The sequence below is a fragment of the Haemaphysalis longicornis genome, unplaced genomic scaffold (assembly GCF_048455015.1).
Source record: "Haemaphysalis longicornis isolate Haplotype H1 unplaced genomic scaffold, Haemaphysalis longicornis Haplotype H1 scaffold_1, whole genome shotgun sequence".
Classification (NCBI taxonomy): domain Eukaryota; kingdom Metazoa; phylum Arthropoda; class Arachnida; order Ixodida; family Ixodidae; genus Haemaphysalis; species Haemaphysalis longicornis.
Genome location: NW_027526203.1, coordinates 468,555,922 through 468,580,500, shown reverse-complemented (window position 1 = coordinate 468,580,500; position 24,579 = coordinate 468,555,922). Strand labels below are relative to the sequence as shown.

The 24,579-nt window shown below is 48.2% G+C and overlaps 1 protein-coding gene across 12 annotated transcripts in view; it reads left to right on the top strand.

Annotated features, from left to right (window-relative positions):
• Hts (adducin 1-like protein hts) overlaps window positions 1-21,980 on the top strand; it is a 109,622-nt gene extending 87,642 nt beyond the window's left edge. For 3 of the 12 annotated variants that reach the window (XM_077688119.1, XM_077688125.1, XM_077688116.1), the window contains 5 exons: window positions 743-799; window positions 10,198-10,266; window positions 17,131-17,213; window positions 19,074-19,251; window positions 20,608-21,980. In XM_077688119.1, coding sequence (XP_077544245.1) covers window positions 743-799; window positions 10,198-10,266; window positions 17,131-17,213; window positions 19,074-19,235 — 371 coding nt within the window. In that variant the 3' untranslated portion in view covers window positions 19,236-19,251; window positions 20,608-21,980. Of the gene's footprint in view, window positions 1-235; window positions 311-742; window positions 800-10,197; window positions 10,267-17,130; window positions 17,214-19,073; window positions 19,252-20,587 lie in introns of all 12 variants that reach the window. The other 9 variants (XM_077688118.1, XM_077688117.1, XM_077688122.1 and 6 more) reach the window with 9 other exon arrangements.
• Window positions 21,981-24,579: the final 2,599 nt, after the last annotated feature.

Sequence of the window (24,579 nt, the reverse complement as noted above, 5' to 3'; positions counted from 1 at the left end):
TACAGGTGTCTGACTGCATTCGGTATTCATGGCACTATTCCATACTTTAGTGCCTGTCTAATTCTCTTGCCACAAGTGCCTCATAGGGCAGGTGTTTTGGTGCCCCTGATTCACATTTCACATCTCATTCTTAGCATGCTTCCCAGAAAAGTTCCCTTCAGGGGTAGTTGCAAACTGTATAGTGCTGGCCTAGGAGCAGTGTGCTTACTCTGGTGCCCACCCTTCTTTTAACTAGTGAAGACTGCTGTTGTAACGGCGGTGCGCTACCTTCAGCCAAACATGACAGAGCCAGAGATAATCATCACCGACGGTTAGTGTGGTGCTTTTCTTTGCGGTTTCAGCATCTCTTCCAGACTGACTAGCGAGGCCACTAACAGCACAGCTGCACAGCATGAATGCCACCGTGTTGGGTGTGTGTCCCTGCCCCACTGGCATGTGGCCGAGGCACCTTGTGCAGAGAACCCCTGGCTCTTGTGGCCATGCGTGGAGGGAGCATGCTTCACGCTCGGGCTAGCAGAGACAGTGTTGCAGTGACATTGTTGCCCCTCAACGTTATGTTAGAACGTCACGTAGGAGAGTGCTCTGCGCAGACCTCAAAAAGGGCCACCTGTGTTGTCTGTACTGTGGGTGGTGCCTGCACTTGGGAGGGCTCTCGGGGAGGGAGTACAGTTGTGTTCTGGCTAGCCTTAGTTGTAGTGCATGTCTGCATGGAGTGTTCTGCTTCTCTCCTAACTGCATGCAGATTCGAAATCCAGTGCTCGAGTGAAGAGGTCGTTGTCATCAAGGTTGGCCACAGAGGGTGAGTGTTGGGGCAGCTGGGTGCAGGTCAGGTGAGGCCGTTGGGCCTTCGCTGTGCTTCACTGTTGAGGAATGAGGTAGCAGAGTGCAGTTGGGTGGCACCGCGCCTCCTATGAAAGTGCAGCCAAATTTGCTGCACCACTTACGCCTGTATACATTACCCTCATGCCCGAGAGCACTCAAGTTGCTGTGAAGCCAGACCTGACTAAAAGCAGCTGTGGCCTCACATCTACTGGGGATTTAACCCTTTAACCGCCAATTTAACTTCCAAAAGAACGTACCGAAATCGCCAATTTTTTTTTTGAGGTCATAATTTTTTTCATGCAATTCTGATTCTCAAAATATATTACAGCATTGATTTCTGCTTAGAATTAGCGCATAAATCAAAAAAGAAAAAAAACTGCTGTGGAGAGTGGCTTTCCCTCAATGCATGCCGTGGTAATGCATCAGAACGTACTGCAAGTCTGGGTATTTATTTGTTGCAATACATGCAAGATTTTGGGGACTGAAGAAAAGGGAAACCGCCGAGGCGCAGGTGGTGGGTTATTGGTGTTCACGCGTCACCGTCGTCGTCGTCATCTGAAGCAATATCCAGGGTAAAGTCAACGTCCGAATCGCTGTCTCGCACAAATTCCACGTTGTCACTAACGCTGCTTTCTGCACTGCTCCAAGAAGCACCTTTTTTTCTTGGAGCATCGCCACCGCCGGCCTTCCTCTTTCGAAGCACCATTGTGAAATGACTGTTGCCAGGTTCAAAATGCGTACGAAAGGCACGAAATGTGGCTTTTCGTAGCCAACTACCACCATTTAGGGTTGAAAATGGCAAGCAAAGCAATTGGCAACCGTGATACATCTTTGGCGGTTAAAGAGCGGAAAATCGGGCCAAACGAGTGTGACTCGTCATTGGCGATATTGGTACAAGCTCGTGTGACGAGTACAGCTCAAGGTTGGCGGCTAAACGGTTAGAGAGAGGAACTTGACAAGCTTCCATGCGCTCGGTGCCCCTTTGCACCACCATGCACAGAAAGCATATGGCTCTGCTGGTCTGGTTGTGTGGTGCCTCATTGCGGCACCATTTGCAGCCCCGGGTAGCTAGTCTAGCTGTGAGTGAGCAGGCAGTGTAGTACAGTTCTTGCGCGGTGATCTTGGGCGTCCTTTTCATGTCTGTGCTCATCTTGTCACACTACCTCCCAAAATGAGCGATGTCAATATCAAAAGGACTGTAAAGACAACGTACAACTTTGCTCTAATTGAAAGCTTTGTCAGAAAAACACCCATACCAGTTTTAATGCCAACTTAAATCAAATAGAAATTGAAGAAAGGGCGACTCAAGAGCTGCTTTCCTGCACTAGTGGAGAAATGCATCTCACTTGCACGATTGGCTGATGCCGGCCATATAGTTTTGTGCAGTCATATGGAGCTCGTAGCATTGTAGTCGAGCATAACATTGTTTCTCTGCTGATGAGGTGATGACAAACGGCTGCACACAAATAGAATGAAGAAAATCAACATGAATTGGAGGCAAAAATACCAGGAGCGGCTTTACACACTGCGGTGACACTGCCAGTGGCTCTTGCAACAGCATAATGGCTTTGTAAAAAAAGAAAAGCGGAAATATTTTTACTGTTTTCTCACGAGGCACTGCGGGTTGATTTGTCCATTCCTAGGCCTTTCATCATCCGAAGCAAGAACGAAGTTCGTTGCTATGCTGTTGCATGACATAGTTCCTACCATGGCTGGGCAGTGTAGCAATACTAGGATATCATGATGGTATCCCAGAGATACTTTTGAGTATCTATATTTCAGTATCAAAATAAATTTGAAAAATGTATTTGTATCTCAGTTTTGAAATACTTTTACGGTGTATCGAATATATATTGAGATACCCCCGCAAGTATGAGTATCTCGTTACATTTATCTTTGTGGTGCAGAAGACGTCCGCACTTTTTTTTATTTGGTTGGAGCCATACCGCCTGCTTTCCTATACCCTCTCTGTTTTAAGTCTTTTCGCTTCCTTATGTGGACGGTAGTGTTAGCTTGAAACGCCGGACGCGTCGCCGATGAGGCAGCTGAGTGGGTAGATAATTGCCACCACATGGCACATGTATGTTCTGGCCCTTCTTGGTTTGGGGAGTCGCACAAAGAAAAGCGAGGGGTTTTAGAACATAAGGTCACCAAGATAAAAGAAGTATCTCAGTATCTGTATATGTATGTTTTATCTGTATTCCGTAATACTTTTTTTTTTTTTCTGTGCCTGCAAAAGTATCCTTAGTATCCCGTTATGTCAAACTTAAATGTATCTTAGTATCTGTATTTTAGGCCCCGAATGCATGTATCACATTTGTATTCTAGAACACATTTTGAAGTATCTCTGCCCAGCCCTGGTTGAAACACTTCACTATATTTTACTAGGTTCGATTAGGGATTCCCAACTTTGGTTTCTTCATGGTGCCACTGAGTCAGGGCATACAGCTTTTTTTGCCATGTCATCAAATGGCTTAGCATTGTTGCGACCGGGCGGGGGCACCCGCTCCGAGTTCCGTGGCCTCCGACATACGAGTGGTAGCGCGTACGATGCGAGCGGCCAGCCGCTGTTGCAGCCGAAGAAGTCCAGAAGAAGTAGGCTAACGTAACTGTTTACTTTTCATAGCGAGAGGTGAGCCGAAGCCAAAAAAACATACAATGCCCCGACGGGCGAGGTTACAATACAGGACTCGAGCAGAGCGACCGCATGGATTCGCTGCTCAGACAGGAATGAATTCAGCGTTTGGGCTGCTTCTATTTATACCCAAAAGCAACAATGGTCCAAACGCGAACAAGTAGCCACACGCCACGAACATCACAGACACACACAACGCTCTTTCCATAGTTCGTGAGTCATTCATGGCTTCGCCGCACGTGGCGTCTGAGAGAGGGGAGAGAGTGTCCTTGAAACGTGCCGGGGCGCGCTATCGAATGTTGATCGCGCCGATAGCGAAACGTCTGAGCCGGGCATGTCAAGGCGTGACTCACCGACGCACTGGCACCTGACGTCTGTGGGGCGCACGTCCGTGAAGAATCTGGGCGTGCCACTGGCAACCGCCGGAGGCGCGTTGCAAAGCGAGGTGTCTGACCCGGCATGGCGAGACACGAAAGTACGATTCACCGACACGCGGGCGCACGTGGTGGATTCCCACGTGGTGGCTGATGCGGGAAAATACGGCAGCGTTGGCCGATGCGTAACAGCATGCAGATAGTTTAAAATCCACCCCTTTGAACACAATTCCTGAGAAATGCAAGCAATGTTTTCCGTCGATCAATATTGTAGAGGGTTGTTAGCTGCACAGTCATTCTAATAATGCCCCCATTTCTTTTGTTTCCAGTATTTAGCTGTGCACTGTTGTGGTCGTTGCAAAGACAAGCCTAAATAACAGAGATGGCAAAGAAGGGATTGGCCTCATTTATTTGCTCATGTCAATGAGTCGTTGCAGTCGCGTCAAATTGTTCCAGTTCCTGCAGGAAATGGTTGACAACTGTGAATTCGGCTGAACATGACTGACAGCCACAAGCTTATACGCCTGAAACACGACAGTTCTTATTATTAGAACAAGTGCCATTTGCTGTAAATGTCATTCGGTTAGTCCATTTAGTCCATGCGATTCAACGCAGTGAAAGGTGCGTTTCTCAATGTGGAAGCATTTATTTTTCGTGTATTCCAACTGTGCAAATGTACCGGTCATCACTGCCATTATTATTAAAAGAAATCTTTTTGCCATAATGATAAATGTGAGTATACATTGCAAGCCACGTTAGCATGAAATATTCATCTGAGTAGAGCAATTATGGTGCTGCAATTGGCAAGGAACTGTAAAGACTGAAGAATGAATTTATTCAGGCGGGAGAGGTTGTACACCTTGTTCGGGAAAAGGGGGAATAAGCGGTGGGGAAATAATCCGGTTCAATCGCTGCACGTGTCCGCCCTGGGACGCAGACGGACCACTAAACGTAACTGTTAAGTTTGAAAGACTAGCATTTGATAAGTTACTCTATTCGAGCCTTGAAAGAGATTTTTTTGTTTTTTAACAAAACTGAGGCACCAAACAAGACACTTTCCAGTTTAGCACTGCAGTGATGTAATAGAGCAAGCAGAGCTCGGGACTGTGGTTGGCTGCCACCAATGAAAGCAGCCAGTCCTTGTGAGGATGAAGTGATCTGCATTTTTTGGCATCAAAATTAGCATCACTGTTATTGGGTCAGTGGACGAAGCTAAGATGTATGTTGTCTTCATGGTCTTCAACAAGAACCAATTGTAGAGCATGTCATTTAAAACAACTACATGCACAAATGCTTTTTGGGTCTTTCATACATGTAGTTGCCATTGGAGTGTTACCTTTTTCTAATATGACTGGTTCACAAAAAGTTAAAACAGTTGCAAGCAAAGCAGCTGTATTTTCTTTTTGTCCCCTTCTCTCTAGAAATGTAAAGCAGTTAGCTAAATGCATAGTGCGTCAAGTAAATTGCTGAATCGCCTGTTGGCTTACTTGTGCATACTGAACATGGGGTTTCACATCGGCACAGTGTTGTAGATGTTGTTCTGCCCTGTTTTTAAATAATGGGATGCAGTAGTAGTTCCTTTGAGGTTCAATTCCGTGGCACTGTATGAAGACATCCACTTGTGCTTTTGTACAGAGGTCGGGACAGTGTGTTCTGTGCGGTCTTTTTCAGTGCATGGAAGCTGCTGAGCAAGTGTGGCATGCAATTGAATGTTGCACCCCAAAGACCTGGCTATTCTTTGTGTGCTGTAGTTTTCTGTGCTCATGTTTTCTTCTCGATATTTTGCTGTGTCAATGCCATTATTTGCTTCACAATGGGGATAAAAACTAGTAATCTATTAGTATTACTGGTCATTATGCCTGGCCACTTACGCTCAGTGCCGCTAGTTCTTACAAACCACTCATTTCTTGTGTATTCTTCCTAGTCAGCTTCGTCTTCGGTATGCTACGTAGGGAAGGAAACTGATTATTTTTTATTCATGAGGCCAAATAAGCTGCGTGCACTCATTTTCTGTGGCATGTCTAAAATTCTGCATTTGAGCAGGCAACGAAGTGAGTGAAATGCTTGTCTTTCCAGGTGGTTCAGCAGTAGTCGAACCGCTCTGTCTATTTTGAGTCTCAATCATTGCAAGTGTAGTTACTTTTCTCAAAGTTTTCACTTGGCAAGTTCAAAAAACGAAACACTTAGATGCAGTCATTTATAAGAGACGAAAGTGTAAGAGCCATCTTGTATTCTTAGGAGCAGCCTAATCACTCGCTTGTTTTCTAAAATGCAAAATTTTTTTGTGTGGTTATTCTGCAGTCATTTATCCATTGCGTAAATGTGCCTTCAAGGGACACAGAAGTGAATTTTTACAGAAGTGAATTTTTCAAGCTCCTGTTTTTGCTTGCACTGCATAGACCAACTAAGGCAGTGACGTCCATGCAAGGTGCTACCGTATTTACACGATTGTTGGTCGACCCGAATGTAGGTCGACCCCCCCACATCGCAAGTCGAAAAAAAAAAAAAAAGCAGAACACACGAGCACATTCCACAACCACAATATATTGATCACTTGAACTACAGCTCGTCCTCGCTAGTGTCCTCGTCGTCACTAGTGCTGCTGCTGCCGTCACTGCTGCTGCGGTCCCACAGCACGTCGTCGTCCAGTGTTAGCCCGCACTTCGCAAACGACCGCATCACAACATCGCGCGGAATGGCCGACCACGCGGAAAGCACCCACCCGCACACAGTAGCCAGCGAGGCCCTCTTCACACGCCCGGCTGGAGTGAGTTCACGATTGTCCGCCGACAGCCACTCGTTGTACTCGCGGCGCAAAAGGTCCTTGAAAGGCTTGTTTACGCCCACGTCAAGCGGCTGAAGTTGCCCCGTCAGACCACCGGGGATCACCAACATGTCGGTCTCCTCTTTGCGGAGCTCCGCTTTCACCTTCTCGGTGAGGTGGCCGCGGAAGGAGTCCAACACGAGCAGGTTGGGGAGACCCTTCCTGAGGGAAGCGCCCGGCCTCATGAGCCACACAAGGCGGTACCACTCGACCACCATGTCCTCCGTCATGTAGCCCTTCTCATTTGCTCGCACAACGACGCCTCCGGGGAACACTTCTTTCGGTATCGTTTTCCTCTTGAAGACGACATACGGGCGGAGCTTGGTACCGTCCGCCAAGCACGAAAGCATGACAGTGAACCGCAGTTTCTCGTTCCCTGTCGTGAGAAGGTTCACCTCGCGAGCTCCCTTCGCGCTCATGGTTGTGTTGCTCGCCATATCAAAGTACACAGGGGTTTGATCGGCATTACCGATCTGGCCGAGCAAGTACTGCCGAGAGTCGCGGAGCTTCAAAAAATATCTGTGAAAAGCGAGCACTTTTTCCTCGTAAGCGGACGGCAACTTCTGGCACACGCTTGTACGACGGCGCAGAGAGAAGCCGGCCCGCTTCATGAACTTCGACGCCCACGACCTGCTGGCTTTGAAGCGCGACCTCGGTATCCCCGCTTCCAAAGCGAAGAGACGGGCTTTCTCTGTGACCATTTCACAAGTCACCAGCAGCGACCGATCGCGCAGTTCGGTTACATACGCAGCAAGCTTTGCTTCCAGCTCGGGAAAGCGTCCAGATTTCGGCCCGCGAAATCCTCGGCGTTTGGCATCACACGCGAATATTTCGTCGCGCTGCTTTCGCCACTGCCGCACCACCCGCTCGCTCACACCGAACTTGCGTCCCGCCGCGCAGTTGTTGCTTTCTTCAGCATGCACAATAGCGGCCCTCTTAAATGCCGCTGTGAAGGAGCGCCGAAAGATTTTCGGTCCGGGTGAAGTCATGGCAACGAAGAAATGTCGGACGCCGAAAGAAAAACGTGCCGAAGGCTCACAAAGAACAAGGAGAAGAGCTCTTCCGTCAATTACTGGTACCCCCCGTACAAGCCGCCAAGGAAGAGCGCTCACCACTGTCACGTGATATGACGTGCCGCGACGCATCCGTGACGTCTACAGCTGCGCGGACGCCGCTGTGAGAGCTGCCGGCCGGCACTCGCCGAGTGCCGCACGCCGTATCAGCGCCGGCATGTTTACAGGAGGCTCCTCGGAGAGTTGCGCGCGCCGTTGCCGTTGGAATCTGTCGTGGTTTCGGGCCTCTCTGAGGCGCTCACGCGAGCAGCGTCGTGTTCGACACTACGCTTCGCCGCGACGCTGCTCGTGAGAGCGCTCCGAAACGGCCAACGGAAGATGCCACGTGTGTTACCGTGAGCCCAGTAAGAGCAGAAAAAAAAAAGTATTGCGAGCGAGCGTTAGGAATAACTGCAATACGTAGAGTCGAAAAGCAAACGCACAGTTGCAACTACGCCGTTGCGTCCCCGATTTCTTGTTTGGCTTGCCATCACCAGCGGCACAAGTTTCAGTTTCGATTGTAGGTCGACCCCCCAACTTCAGATTTTCAAATTTGAAAAAATGGGTCGACCTACAATCGTGTAAATACGGTACGTGATTGGATGATGTCCAAGATTACTATTCAAACCAGCTTTGTGAAACATGCTTGGTATCCGACATTATTGTTGGCTGGGCATTCTCGATATCTCAGTGATCTGCATATTGCATTTCTGCCATGTTGTCGGCTGTAAAATGCGTCAGATAAGCCTACCAGCACGGCTTGGAATCGTAGCAATCACTAGATGAGGCGTACGCAGTGGATGAACGCCCTCCGCGTCACTGCAGACGCTCAGATGCGATGCGCTTTTCCCCACCTTTGGAGCTTGCCTGGCTCGTGCCTTTATCATAAGAGGCGTTTTCGCACCTGGCCAAGGGTCGGCTGATTCGGGACTGTGCCCGCAAGCAGTCGGTGCTTATGGCAACATCACGCCAACAAGAACTCGCCAGCGCGTCAGTGTCGTCTGCATGCATTGTACGAACTCGCTTGTAGAGCAATGAACATTACAGCACAAAAATGGTGAATTCAATATAGAAAACATTGCCCAAAAGCAAATAAATCAACTTAAAAAATAAACATGCTCTATCAGGGATTCGAATTGCGAAACAATGCACCTAGTGCTCCAGACCACTCAGCCATAAACCAGCGCTGCCAGGAGCAGAAATATACAGTATAGCCAGTTTACATTTTTATTTAGTTTTAGCATTCCAAGCAGCTTAGATGCCTATTTCTCAAAAAACGCTCGTGCAGTAAGCGTCCCCCAAATTTTCCCAATATCTCGTGTCTAGCAACTGCATTCCTTAGACAGAAAAGTGTTCGCAGATGTGTGGTCGTGCTGCTGACCGCTGTGCTAGTTCATTAGTAAGTGCAAAAAGTGCTTCCCGCACCTTGGTTTTACGCTGTACCATAAAAGTTTCGGTTGAGTTTAAGTCTTGGAACCTATATTAACTTCGCTGACTCTTGGCCCGCCTTCAATTGGCCTTAGACTTTTCTACTAGCGTACCAGTCAGCGAAGCGTCACATGTGGTCTTGTTTGGAGCGACATGGACTTAGAACTTGATATATAGTCTTCAAACTAGCACACTAGAAGCAGATTCTTCCAGCCACAAACGTGTCGTGGCTGTTTCAAGTGAGTGAACGAATTGTGACTAAACCCATGGCCAACTGATTCTGTCGGAGGGTCGGCGAGCCATGCAGGACCGCAGTCAGGCCAAGCCATCTTGTTTTGACGTCATACGAAACGTCATAGGAAATCCGCAAGAAGGATGCAGAGAGGACAGCGTTTTCGAATTGATTTTTATACCAAATAAAGTCTCGTAAATGCAGCGAGAGTGGACAAAACATGGCCTGGACACTCCAGACCACAATTTGTGCCAGTAATCCCACAATGTTTATAAATCACTTCAGTGTCCCTTTAAGGTTTATATTGCCTAGTTGCTTCTGTAAGCTTTTGTTTAACTATAAGGCCTCAGGTTACGCCAGCTGTGTGCGAGAGAATACGGTGCATTCAGCAGAACGCAGTCATTTACGTGGCTGGTAAAGCTATGCAAAATTCTGCGAAAATCTGCGCAATTTGTCGTGACTTACTTCTTGACTCACATGGAGTGAGTGCTTCTCTATCACAGCTGTTCTTGCGAGGCCTATTGATGCGTAGTTCACTTCTGCAGTGCTCTCTCCTGGCCTTTGATTTGTGGCAGTGATGAGTTCCGGCCCCACACGGGGCAATATTTGTACGATCCTAAAACTGCTTACTTTTCTGGGCCATTTGGCTGCATTCAGGTGAATTCCCCTCTGCAGGGACCTTGTGGTGACCCCAAACTGTTTGCCTGTCTGTTGTTTGATTTGCTGTCCCCTTTTCTTTATTCCCTTTTTTGCCTACCCGTGACGATGCTGCTTGCACCCTGTGCATGACTTGTGCATGGCGCTGCTGCATGACTTCTCCCATTGCACAGAAGAAGAGCGTATCGTGCCACAGCAGTTTGGGCGGCGAGCGCAGTCAGAGCGCAAGCCAAAGCGCCAGAGTAAGTGTGTGTATTTAGAGCTTATAGCACGGCATGTGTACTTTTGTCTGGCTCGATGCTCTCTCTCTCTCTTTCTCTTTCTCTGACTTTTTTTTTTTCTTTTCCTTTTATTTTTTTTAAACAAATGCCTTTTATAGTTGCTTTGTACTGTTGATTTGCTTTTGTTTCTCTTAAGGTGTAGTGATACGGGCTACTCTAGCGAAAGTTCCAGGGCCTGTTTTCAAGTCGTGTGTGTGCAACCAAGTCTTGTCCTTTAGTGCTACTCTTACCATATTTGTCACTGATGAAGGTGGATCCACATGGCAGACCAAATCGCTGTTTTGGACCACGATCCACGTATCGCTGGTTTGCGAGGGCCGCCACCACACTTGCTCGGTTTTGGTGGCGGACCACGTTTTGGGGCAGCATGGGTGGGGCCTGATCACCTGCACCAGGAGAGTGTGGCCCGCCTATTGTGGTGGCCTCAAAACGTTTAAAGTTGACTGTCGCCTCCTTGGGGGGAAATACTTAATCACTGCTTATACAGTGGATCCCCAATAATACGACCGCGCGAAAGCGTCACCTGACCGGGCTGTCGTGATCTGGTAAATGCCGCCCTAGTAGATGGTCTCACACGATAGGTGGACTGAGAAGTTGTTTACCTTACTATATTTAGCGTGTTCTCGCGTAATTTGCAAACCCCTAGCTGAAACCCCAAGTTTATAAAATATAAAAAATGCCTTTTTTCTGCATACCCCCCCCTCCCTACGCACGCACGCCACACAACCCCCGTGCCGTCCAGCGCTAGTCCACCAGCCGTGTGCCTCGTGCACGAGATAAACTGGGAAGGTTGACATGACCGAGCAAATTGAGAGGGGGAAAAGGTGAGAGTATGAAACTGCCAAGGCCGCAACCTAGTGGCGACAGAGGGGGAAGCGGAATAAATGATAGTACGAGGCAGCGATGGAAGCAAAGACGGGAAATAAAGGAGCGAAGCAACAACACGGCTGCAGCTTTGAACGACGCTGATAAGCAGAGATCAGATGGTAAGAGTGGTAAAGGCCGGAAAGCAATGACGGTGGGGCAATGCAGAGGTTGAAACAACAAATGGGGAGAGGATCCTAAAAGAAAGAAACTTTTGGATCGAGTGGGCAAGGAAAGTGGGAGTTCGGTCATCATCGTGGGGTATTGCATGCATGTTTTCACGCTTGTCGGTTCGATGGGAGCTTGAAATTGGCGGTCGGCCGGCCGCCTGGACTTTGACTTCTCGTGGTTGGCGCACAGGTGCTCTGCTGCTGCGTGGGGCTGTCAGAAGTGAAGCTCTCGCCCTCCAGTACCCGCCTCCTTGCTTGAGTCTGTTCAGCAAATGGTTGAGCCTTTGCACATCAAGGAGCGTCAAACAGGGTTTAAGAAATAAAAGGTCGGAGCAAGGCTGCGAAGAGGTGTAAAAGGTGGCAGAAAAGCTGGTTTATCCCCTCAGCATCCGTCATCGTATGAAGCGAACCACTTGCACCCAAGCTTTGTAAATTGGGGGTTTTAATGCATTGTTTTCTGAGGAGTTTGCCAGGATCGCGGTGATCAGTCAAAAGAAGCGGGTCATCATAAAATAGGGGGCATATAATTGGGGTTCCTCTGTGCTAGCAAAGCAAATAACTCTAGCCCTCATTATTGGCTTTTCCCACGCATGTGAGACTTTGTTTTCGCTAAGATTTTTGTTCTGGTGAGCAGTGACATTTTGTATTTGGAATGCGGTTCTCCATGCACGCCATTCGTTGCGTCGCCCTTGGTGTGCCAATGCTTACGGCTGGGTGAGTGCACCCAGTATATGGATGGCTAATGGACGGCGTCCAAAGGGCACTTATGTTAGAGCACTGCACAGGCCTGATTAAGGCCCGGGCCCAGGCTGTACGGCACGTCATAGATTGAAACTCGGAAATTTAGGTTAAGAGGAAACACTGCTCTTAAAAGAGCTCCTTTTAATTTTTAGTTACTCTGTAAAACTTGCCAGTCCTTGTGCTTATTTTCCCACTGATTTCAAATATGCCATTATTTTTTGAGTCAGTCAATTAGTTCCCAAGATAATTAGAGATAATTAGCCATTTTTGAAGGAACAATAGACATAATAGTGTTAGTCATAAAACAGTATTTATATTTTCCAATACTATGAACCCTGATGAATACAATAAGAGAATTTTTTTTATGCATTGCTTGGAACTAATTTTACAGCTCATTAAAATTTGGTGGCACAAGTGGCAAGGAACCACTTTGAATTCCCATTTCAAACACCAAAATTCAGTGAGCTGCAAAATTATTTTCAAGCGGTCATCAAAAAATCGATTCTCTTATTGCATTCACCAGGGTTCATAGTATTGGAAAATAAAGATTACAGTTTTATGACTAACACTGTTTTGTCCATTATTCCTCCAAAAATGACTATCTTGGGAACTAATTGACTAACTTAAAAAATAATGGCATATTTGGAATCAGTGGAAAAAAGCACCAAGTGTAACAAGTTTCACAGAGTCAACCTAAAATTTAAAAAAAATCGTTTAAAAGGGACCCTGCAACACTTGCCATCGACTACGCGGAATGTATTTTGGGGTAAAGTCTATTGTCCCAGCAATCTCCTCCCGCAAGAATTATGAAAATCCGTTCACTATCACCGAAACTACGCGCGATGAAAAATCTCGCATAAGTGTTCCCTCTCAACTCGACCGCGGACAACACGACAAAAGCTGCGCGCTCTCTCCCGGAGAGGGGGGCGGCGCGCGGCGTTCAGTTCGGCGGCCTTCGATATGTCACAGGCCGGGGAGTTTTGTCCTTTTCCTCGCAACGTGGACGGGTCTATTTCCGGTCTGGTGCCACAAAAAAGCAGGCATGGTGGCCTGCTCGCAAGCAAGCGCTCAGGCTGGTAGGGCATTTTTGGAGCAATAAACATTTGTTGTCGAGTGGGCTCGTTGAAAGTGGAATATTTAGTTCGTCACTCAAACTCCGCGCGCACTCAAAACAAAAGAAACACCAAAAGCATGCGGACAGGTTCAGACATAGAAGAGGTTCATACACAGCGCCGACGACGGCTGATCGTCACAGGAAATGCCAGAATTTAGCCACAAAATTGACTAGCGTCAGCCAATAGCACAGCCAGGACAGCCATGGCCCGATTGACGTCGCAGAGGCCATGCCAGGGGTGCATAATGAGGAGAATTGAAGAGAGGGCGGCTGGTTTTTCCGCGTCTTTCACGGCGATTTGCGCGCTTACCGCTTCACATGCACGTGTAATATTTGGCTCGGGTGTTCCTGGAAGTCTAATATAAACGTCGCGCAGGTTTACTTGCACTGCACAAAGAGTGTTGCAGGGTCCCTTTAAGAGCCATGTCCTCCCCTTAAGAAGTGCACGTACTTTATCTTCCACCGTCTTCAGTTCACATTACATCGCCGTAATAATAGCTCGTGTTCTTACATCAGAGACACCATCACCTTTGATGACCAGATTCTTAGCAATGTCATGTGGTTGTCTCGGTTACAAGTTGGTATGCTGAAGTTTTTTGTGCCACGTTTCAATCCACGAGTAGGTGCATTGAAATGTTTTACCTGCAGCGGTTGGTCAGCGGTGCTGTTTCTCTAGCACGTGAGTTCGATTCAGGGCCAGGCAGCCGCATTTTGATGGGTGCGACGTGAAACACACGGGTACATAAACGTAGGTGCAGAGCTCCAAGCTGTCGGACTAAATTTCTTCCCCGCTACTGCGTTCCTTGTTACTGTATTTTTGCTATGGTGTACCCCATAATATAAAATCTTAATGCAGTACATGAAATTTCATTGAAATTACACTACAGCGACTGTCAGACCTAGCCAAAAACATTAAAACAATGCATACAGTTAACATCAAGGAGGACGTGGAAATAAACTCGGGATGTTCCTTTCAATGCTTTTTTCTACACTTTGGGTCAGAGATATTAATGGTCAGGCTCATAAATTCAAGCCTCTCCCAAGCCCTCGGCGTTGCGCCCAGGCCCAGCCCGGGCTTTCAAGTCGGCCTGGACACGTGCAATGCTCTAACTTATGTTCAGATGTTTGAGAGTTCAGCTGGGTGGCCCTTTGGTGGCCTGCTGAGCCGGCCTGCCGTGCGAATGTGCTCTGCGGCGGATCAGGCCGGACCTGGACCGCTCGTCGCGTGACCGATCGGCCCATGGATGTGGTCCGTCATGTGGATCCACCTTCAGAAGGTCTGATATTGAATGTGGCATACAGAATTTTGTACTGCAATTGATGCTCATCCGAGCAGATCTAAATTCTCAAACATCCGTCTGTGGAAGCACTTCCAAACTGGGGATCCGTAAGGCCCTCCATGAAACTGTCTTCCCAATTTCTTGAAAATCTGGGCAGCGAGGCGAAAGGTTGACGCCGCTGCAGAATACGAAAGCTGTGTAGCATATGCCCTGGTATATAAAATGTGTGCAATGTGGTGCATGGGTCAGTTTAGGTTCTGAGCAAATTTCTTTTTGCCCCTTGTTTCGCTGGGAGTTCGGGTCATCGCCCATCACTTTTGCAAGTCCTGAAGGAGTCCTTGGCACATGCATGGTTGAGAGCAACTGACCTTGGTTCTGTTTGAGGGAACAAGCTTACGTCGGAAGAAAACGTGCCCCTCTCCTCTGTGTCCTTGCAGAGTGCTTTGTGTTGCTAATGTTTGGATACCACTCATTTTCAGTGAGAAACCACCTGTGCCTCAAAGGAATGGTTGCCAAGGTTTCATAGCTAGCCAGAGACAAGCCATATCAGCCTCTTCACTCATTTTGGGCATCTGTCAGCGGGAGGCTAAACAACTCAAACTGGTTATTCAATTCAATTGTTTCATAATTCAGCACAGCCGCACCATCCTCTGATGACACAATTACTGCACACAAGGAGGTTTTTAAAGTCCACTACTGAAAATTTTTCACCAACCAGCTCCCGCAATGCTGGCAGTGATTTTGGATTCCATAACTGAGGACAGTCGCAAACAGAGCACAAAAATGCATATGGATTGCCGAGAAACCTTTTTTTAAATGTCCTATTTGCACCGTCGAACATCTGCACCCATTCCCCCTGATGATTCTGTCAACTCTGTATTTTTTGCGATTACAACGAGATCCTATTTTTCCTCTCTCTGTCACGAGCACGTCGAGCGCTAGCATACCAGCAACACTTTTAGTGTGGTGCACGCAATAGCAATGCCACAACTTAGCCGCTCCCTTAGAGCTCCGTTGGAAGCCACCCTTGTGAAAACGCTGGGAATCCAGTTGCTTCCGGAAGGGGGCAGCGTTTTTTTGACAGCTGGACTGTGAAACGGGCGAAGTGCGCTAGGCAGCTCTACCGCTCGGGAGAGACAAGGGGTGTTGCTGCATGATCATGCATGTGAGACGACTGTCTCTGCTGCTTGGTCTCACATGACAGGGGTAAGCCTGGGGAGGGCAGTTGCTTGTTTTAAACATTGAGCTGCAGGCTTTCTTTTTGTTGCACCTACACACAAAATTCCCATGACTGGTTATGTTAGATGTTGTCCCGGAGCATTTTTATTAACGTATGCAGTTGGGCCTCACTGTGTCTTTGGCCCCTCCTCCATTTCTTGTACCTTGCTTGTCAAACTGCACAGTCCAAATAAAGCTAATTTTTTTCTTAGCTTCTTCTGTAACGAGCGATTACTTTATGAAGTGTGCCTCCTCTTTTGCGGGGCACTCTTTCTCCAGTCCATGTGCTGCAGAAGTGACAGTGGAGCTTGCTTTAGTGCAGCCATTATTTCCAGAGTGGAGTCAGTCCGACAAAGCTCACTATGCTCTACTTTCATCGTGGAGGCTGAGGGCTACTGTTAGAATGTAGTTTCAGATGTCTTTCTCCAGCAAAACCTGATGTGTGGGACATTGATCTTGCAACCGAAAATGGAATGCAAGTCTGTGTGTAGGTTGAGTTGGAGCACGACTTGTGGCTTTGGCGAGCACAGTGGTACCTTTTCTTTCTGGAAGTAGTGTTAGCATGAAGGGCGAAGGCTATCCTGGGAGGAGAGTAGTGGTTTGGGTGAGTTGGTACATAGCGATGTGCACATGAATGCAGAAGAAGACGCACAGTGCCGCTTTGCCACGTGCTACGAAAATGGCACGTGGCAAGAGGCACTTGCTTTGTACTTGGTATCAAAACCCAACCTATTGGCCATAAGGGACTTTTTTTCTTGTAAGGAGTTCGGAGGAGGCTTTGGACTTTGTCAGATCCCTGTCTGATCGGCGCCTAAAGGCCTTCTCAGTAGTCATAACCGACTTGTTTTACTCTCCGTGAAGGGAGACCTAATGGTCCTCTCCATCCTTAGAGCAGGGGAGGAGAGCTGTTCCAGCAAACTCGCAATAATTTGCTTAGAAATGCCAGTTTGCCCTTGAAGCGTCTGTTGAGGTCCCTGCCTGAAGGCTTCCCCAATGGAGAAGGAAGTGCAGTCACTCAAGGGGAAAGGGGACACGCAACTGTGCTGCATGTGATTTGTCGTGGCTACCTTTCTTGTGTTGCCACGGAATTGGTTGACAAGGAAGAGACTTGGTTCACACACTCGTGGGTTCCCTGATGTCCCAACGTGTCGGCTCCACACTGTGTTTAAGGGTTCGTGGTGTGCTGCTGTGGTTAGACTGACAAATAACCAAGTTGAGTTTTTAGTTGGAGTGGCTGTGAAGTACCCTCTCATATGTGGCACGTCTTCCGTGGCCCTGTCGCTATTTCTACTTCTGCAGCAGCCGCCACGACTGCAGTATGCTAGAACCATTTCTTAGGCAGCCTTTTTCCTGCACAGGCGACAGGACTTTCCTGGTTTGCCATTTTCGTACCGGTTGAGGTGGTCACCCCGAGGTTTTGTCACTTTTGCCATTGCAGGTGATGCACCGGTGAACGGCGAAGAAAAGTTGAGGTCGGCCGAAAGTGGTGACGTGTCAGCAGCATCGCGCAGCAGCAAAGAGGTTTGTCTCGCCTGACGGTTGGTGCACGGCGCAGGGTGCACAACTTTGCCACTTCTCTGTCCGTTCTCGGTGCAGGGGGCGCATGTAAAGTGGTATGAAGGAACACACAGGGCTGGCGGTCCACTTTTTCCTTCAAGCCGTTTTTTTGTGTCCTTGCAGGGCTCTGTCTACTCGCTACACGAGCACAGACTGTGCACTCGCATTGCAAACGCCAGTCGTGGATGTCTCGTGTAGTCGAGCAAAGCTTGGATAGAACATAAGGAGGCTACCCATTGCATTTCACTTGGGCATCTCATTGGCTACAGTGGAAGCCTCCTCTGTGACCAAGCCTAACTCCCACCTTCAGTGTTTGAGGCTTTTAATCAGAAGCCAGATCATGGGGATCTTGCTCCTGATTATATAAGTTTGAAATGAGAATTTTCTTAGGGCATGTCATGTGCTGCCACCCTTACGGTTCATGTGCGTCTTGTTTTTCGGTGGTGCTTAACTGGCGCATTAAAAAACTGCATTATTTTAAATGGTGCTTGCGTGACAGTTGGTGTCGTCGTTATCGGGACAAAGCAGTCTTTCTGATGATGATTGCGTTTCTATGGCTCAAGGCCGGCTAAGGGCAAAGAGCGCCAAAAGAAAACCGTACTCTTTCTAGTCTTTCTAATGAACCAAACTTCTATTCTGTCATCATGGCCCCTATAATGTGATCCAATATCACCTGGTCGAAAAGTTGAAAAGCCTGCTCCAAAAGCCATATTTTACCGGCTCCAGGCAGCTCAAGCACTGATAAAGCCAAAAGTATTGCAAGTCATGTTGTGGGTGGAGCAGTATTTTGTTTGTTGGCTTATTGGCTTTTTTTTTTTTTTTTTTAATTATCAAAATGACCGGTAGTGCAATTGGACACTTGATCAATGTCTGAAACTAGTTTGGCCTTGCAAGGCAATTTTGTTGGGACAGAAAAGAAAGTGCGCAAGGTGCAGAGTTTGTGGTATGCAAAAATCCCAACACTTGTTAGCAACCCTAGGAGAAGCGAATCAGAAAAGTGGCAGGGCTTTGACGCCAGTTTGGCTGCTACGAGTGATGCTGTTGTACAGTGTGGCAACCGACAGCAGTGGCACCCTGCTGCGGTGGTGCAAAGGCCCTCGCCTGAAAGCCTTGGGGAACAGATCATGCACTGGTTCTCTACTAACCATACGTGCTGTAGGGAGTCGCAGTGGAAGCAAGTGGAAGCAGAGCGTTCACCTCTTGTCGTGCTCCACTCATCCTGAACTTTTGTTTATCAACAAAAGGCTTGGTTCTTTTGAGTGCTCATGCAGCTCCTGGACATCAGCCAGAGGAGACTGGAAAAAAGCGGGTCAGCTTGATTTGTTTGAATAGCAACATGAGACACTCGTGCAGCCATTGATATGCAGGCATTTGAACACGCTCATGAAAATGTAGAAAAAGTTCACAAAACGGAGCAGGACGCTTCAGAGTACGCTGCGATGTGGACCTTCTCTAACATTGAAAGTTTGCATCTGTATGTCAAAAAAAAAAAATCTGCAGTAGCTGACTACTGTGAATGTACTATAAATGGCAGATAGCTGTATTTGTTCGCCAAAAAGGTATTACTTTGTTGTTGTCATTTGTTCCTAGTTAACATTAAATGAGCTCGCCCAAGCCTCCATATTCAGACAAGTGCGACCGATCTCGGGTAGTTTGCGCAGCCTTAGGGGCCAGAGAAAAATGTGTGTCATCCCCAGCTAGCTAATCGCACAGTGCGTGTCGGGGCAGCTGTAGAGTGCAGTGGGAAAGGTGGATTCAAGGCAGACGAGCGTGATGGTGGCGGCGAAGTGAGAGGCCCGCCTGTGGCATGTGGTCCTCTTCCAGCAGAGCTCGCCAGTGAAGGATGTTGACGGCGAGTCACCCAAGAAGGACAAGAAGAAGAAGAAGGGCCTGCGGACGCCTTCGTTCCTCAAGAAGAAGAAGCACCGCAAGGAGAAGGAGGACAAGGAGAAGGCGGCCTCCGAGTGGCAGAACCGGAGCCAGTAGCCTCTCATCTCTGCAAGTGAGATTGCCTTTCTGGGGCTCATGGGCCACCGGAGGCCGATGCTCTCCTGTCCACTTGTTGCCATTCCCTTCGCAGCCTTTGGCCACTGGAGCTACAATGGGCTCAGCAGTTAACCACATCGGTGGGCTGGCGAGCACAGTGTGGCACCTATTTGCTGCTTATAAACACTTTCTCATTTGAATTCACAATTTAGGCATGTCGCGCATTTTGTTTATAACCTAGCTGGCCACCTCATTCACGATCGACAGCTAGGCTATAAACCGGAGTGAAAAGACATGACATAGCTATAGGCAGTGTACACGGCCTTCCTTATAAACAATCTGGTGGCCTGCTGTGCTGGCAGAAAGCATCGATTCTAAATGATGCTTTATGCCATAAACGGCACTGTGATTTGTTGTGTTTGGTTTGGCTTTCTCCCTGCATTTTGAAATATCGGGTACCACTTTCTCTGTTCAGTGAGAACAATGCAGGAAGTCATTGTGATGGAAGGAATGTTATGTGGTGGGCATCCTACACCAGCCAGGAAAGTAGCTTCCTATTATCGTTGCGGAGCAGAAAAGTACTCTGTAAAAAAGTTTTGTTTCAGAATTTGTCAATCGCGAGTTTCACTGATCAACCCTTGTGCTGCCGGTGGTTCAAAAAAATGCGGTTAGCATCCGCTGGCAGTTGCATACGGCAGAGTGCACATGCTGAAAGTGTGATGCCATTGAGGGTTTCGTTTTTAGTTAAAAATCTCGATAGTGTCATTGTTTCACGAGGCAGTGTGTACAGTAGAGCCGTGAATTATGACATGCTATATCTTGTTTGCTCTTACGGACAATGCTGCATGATGCAAGCATGTGGCATTGTTTATGGGGTGCCCGGTTTTTGCTCAGCGTCACTGATTGCATTCTTGGAAATTTAAGCTCAACTGTGGCCAAAGGCCTCCACGCAGTGAATCAGTCAACAAGTGGGCATTTTCGTCAGCAAGCAACAGCCATTTCATTGCTGATGGGCTGGTGTTGCTTGTTGCACGGGGCCTGTGTGTGTGTGTGTGTGCAAACGGGTGCATCTCGATTCTTTTTCAACCTGCGGCCGGGTGGGCAGGGCATTGTGCGTCTACGAATTCAGTTTCAGCCTCGGCAGAGGGGAAATGTGAACGAAGTGCAGGGGGTCTATATCGTCATGTAGCCCTCCTGCACCTCTGGCAGTGTTGCTAGGAAATGCTAGGGTGAGAAAGAGCAGAGTTATTGCTGGTGTCGTTTCAAAGGCCCGGACAGGGTGTGGCTTGCTCGGAGATGCCCAAGAACTGCTGACTGGAATGCAGTCTTGTGCTGGCACCAACGCTCTGTAGTGCTCTCATGTTTTGTGCAGGTGTGATGCTGTGCTGAAGAAAACTGCCAGGCACACAAGCTCATTCTTCCCAGGACTGATGCAGGCACTGCCATCGAACCACGGCCAGCTTAGAGCAAAATGGACTGCAGATAACGATGCTTTGAGAGCGCCCTGCCGTCTATGTTGTTACCGACACTTTGGCACGTCTTCTCTCACTCTGCAATGTTTCTTTTGTTTTTATTGACACAGATCTTCTCGAGTTTTGGTTTTATGCAGACTGGGGCAGTCGTACTGGCTGCTCCTGACACAGCTATAGAAGTGCAAGGATGTCGAGCCTTGTAGTCCTTATCCATGTCCTTGGTCCACTTGTGGGAGACCCACCAGCTGAACAGCTTTTATTTGTGCAACTATTTCTTATTTGCTGCTGCGGCAAACAGTGGCAAGCTGTCTATGCCATGACCAGAGCACTAAGTATATTTTCTTTTATCAACGCTCCAGCTGGCATCAGTGAGTATTAAGTTGAAGCTAGCCAAAGTAAAGGCCTTTTGTGCATGACAAAGAGGTTAACTCTGTCTCATCCTTTAAAAATGTCTAATAAATAGAAGTATATATATATATATATATGCATGTATGTATGTATACACAAACATAGATATATACATACATACATATACAATCTGCATACTTAGTGCTTATCTTGTACTTCTATGGCATTTCAAATTTTAGATGCATGTTAAGGGTTCCCAGGGGAACTGTAACTAAGATATCAAAAAATAAAATAAAAAAATTGTTCTGTTCTCGCCCTTGTTGTCTGTCCAGACAGGGGGGTGCGTCCTTTGTGAGCAACTGCGGGGGGAGGGGGGCCCAGTTCCGCAAAGCTGCTTCTTGGGTGGCGCATCGACTGCCAGTGTTCCAGCCATTTCTATTTATTGTCTCGGGAGGGGGCCCAGCTTGGTATCTGCCCCGGCCGCGTGTAACCCTGCGGGGAGTGTACATATTTTGCCGTGTGGGAGGGAGCCCCGGCCCACGTGGCACCGTGGCCCCGAGCACGTGCTAGGCACCAGGCCTAGCAGCTGCCGCTGCTTGCTGGGGCCCACGTCTAGCTGTCACCGGCTAAGTGCGGCGGGGAGGGGCTGCCGTGCGTGTTGTGTTGTTGTTTTCCCCACCGCTGTGACTGACCAAGGGGGCGGGGTGGGCCTGTCGCAGCGGTGCTTGCTCCAGATTCGCATTGTGCTCTGTTTGTTCCCCAGCCTGCCTGCTGCTGCGGCTGGGACAGGCTGCGAGGACTGGCTGCTGTCCCCTGTTTTTTTCCCCACCTCCCGAGTGTAGCTGAAAGGTGTAACTATTTCGAGGAAGCTCTGGAATGGCTTTATTCAGTCTACAAAACTGTGAATAAAAATTGAACGTGTTTATGTGTTTGTGCTTGACTGTTTTGTTGCATGCTGAGCCTCTTGGTCCTCTAGTCTGGTCTGCTCAGTGCTGGCAGCTTGTGTACTCTGCCCCAGAAGTTTGCAGACTTCAGAGAATCGCTGGGGTGGTTTGTAAATCTTGGAACGGAACCAGCGTAGGAACGGAACCAGACGGAGAGAAGAAACACACAGGACAGCCGCTGGTCTCGCAACCCAATGTTACGAGGTAGAAAGGAAATATAGATGCAAGGAAATATATACAGGCATATGTATTTCCTTTCTACCTTAATTTGTTAGACCAGCAGCTGTCCTGTGTGTTTCTTCTCTGTCCAGTGTCTTCTACGGTGGTTCCATTCAAGATGTCTTTCCAACTGGCCCAACTTGCTACACTTCTGAGGTTTGTAAAATGTATTTAGCATCAAATCACTTGTGGGGCCTGGAATAATTTAGCAGCATGAACATTTCAATCAACGTTACATTGCAGAACATATGCAATGCAATGTTTATGCAGATTTTGCAATAACTGAAGGTAAGTATTTGATAACGCATTTAGGAGTGTATAATCAGGTTACTGCACAGTTTCCTAACTGCAGCGCAGCATGTGAATTCTGTTTAGCACTAGTGCAGAATTTGGTGCGACTGGTAAGCGCCGAAATTCAGCCCATGATGCAGCAGCGCCAGCTAAAAGCCATCGCTGCAGTGTGGTTTCTGAACAACTAGCAACCTTGAAACTAAGACGAAATGCGGTAGTTGCAGCCGCTGGTATCGCACATTGGTTAACCCTTCGAGAGACTCCTCTTTCATTGTCGGTCGCCGCGGACTCTCCGAGAAGTAATCTGGCATTCGTTTGTTTCACCTTGTATGATGTGCGGATTCCCCGAGACCATTCGCGGAGAATCCGAGACTAAATTGAAGTGACTCAGCTTTGTATTACAGCGCTTTATTGAGCCCTCTGCCAACCGAGCACTCCGAATGCACGTTCGCAGGCTATTCGCGCAGCCGTTGCATGGGCTTATGACGCGATGCAACCCCTAAAAGCATAGCACACTCGTGTAAAGGTTGGTAACTTGTTCGCTAACTTGTCAAGCGAGCTTGTTGTGTCGGACCCCGTGTTTAGCGGACGTATGTTGGTGGCGCTGTGCAGATCTTCCCGACGTGAACGTGTTCGAGCGAGGCAGCTCGCACGGAACATGTCGGGAACGCTGTATTGTAGGCACGCGCACGTGTAGAGCCTCCCGGTGCTGTGGAGCCTCGCGAGTTCCTCACAATTATTCATACCGTGTGGAATCGATAATCGCGTTGGTTGTGTGCAGAATTGGCTGTCACATGTAGTGCATGTGTGTTGAGAGATTTTCAAACAAGCTGGGCTGATGAGAAGATGCAGTGCAAACGACGCCCAGCGGAGCGTCAGCCCCCAGGCACCTACCAAGGGCTGGCGCTCTGCACGCAAGCGTGTTATGCCTGCGTTTGTATGTGACAGTGGCTTGCTTAACTACGCCATTGAATTCAAGCACGCGTGGAGTGCGAGCAGCTTTTCACAACACAAAGCTGCCGGCTGTGTTCGCTCTCGCGCCTAGAGAGCTTTATGCATCGCCTCAATCGGCCTTGGTTCAATATTTACTGAACCTGAACCCTGCCAGCATGTATTCAAGCATGTGTCGGTTAAAAGATTAGCTCCGGCAAAGGATTCGCGTTTCTGTAGCAAGCATACATCTGCGGCTTGAAGGTTTACAACGGCACAAAGAGAATCACGTCGGGCTATGACAATTTGCACCCGTATTAAGAGACAGGCACGCAAATTGTGCCGATTTCGGGGTTTGTGCCAAGCAGGCATGGGCTTAACACCATCGCCTACTTGACAGCTCTGGCTGCCACTCTGAAATCGTACCTGACAGCTTTGTGCACCTCTCGAGGCAAACCTGTTTGTGTGCGTGAGCGCCTACGACGTGGCCTCCGTGCGTGTTACCTTTATTCGCGGTTAACTCTGTTTTCCTTTATTCGTGCTACTAATATTAGAAACGCGTAGCTAGAAGGCTTCGTGGTAAGTCCACGACACCTAAAAACGCGCGTGAACTAGCGGGCATCACCGTATCCGGTAGTCCTTTTATTTTCGTACTCACGAACTTTTTGGCCCCTTTTTTATGTTGTGTACTTTTTCTTTGCCTGCTGGCATGGAAAAAAACCGGTGCCAAAATTGCAGATGCACCAGCGCCACTCCTCGGGGTCGACTAGGCGCCCCTTTCCCCTAGTCCCTTGCTCTTTCTCATCTTTCCCCAGCTTGACGCAGCGAGCTGGCAACAACTGGTACCCAGGGAACAAAACTGTTTTGGGAGCCTGGGGAATGTTTGAAACAATAAAAAAAAAAATCGTTGTCGACGGAGCAGCATGGCGGACGTACTGGGTGCCGGCAAAAATAAAATAAAATTAGATGTGTTCGTGATGGCTGCATTCCGCATTGTTATCATTTCGTAATTAGCTATGAAGTTGTGTTGAATTCAAGGCTGTATCAGGGCAACGAGCCAACGTAGTTAGCCGTAAACGGCTAGGGGTGAAGTGGATATGCCGGTGCCAACATTTACAGCAGCATTTCCGTATTTGAAAA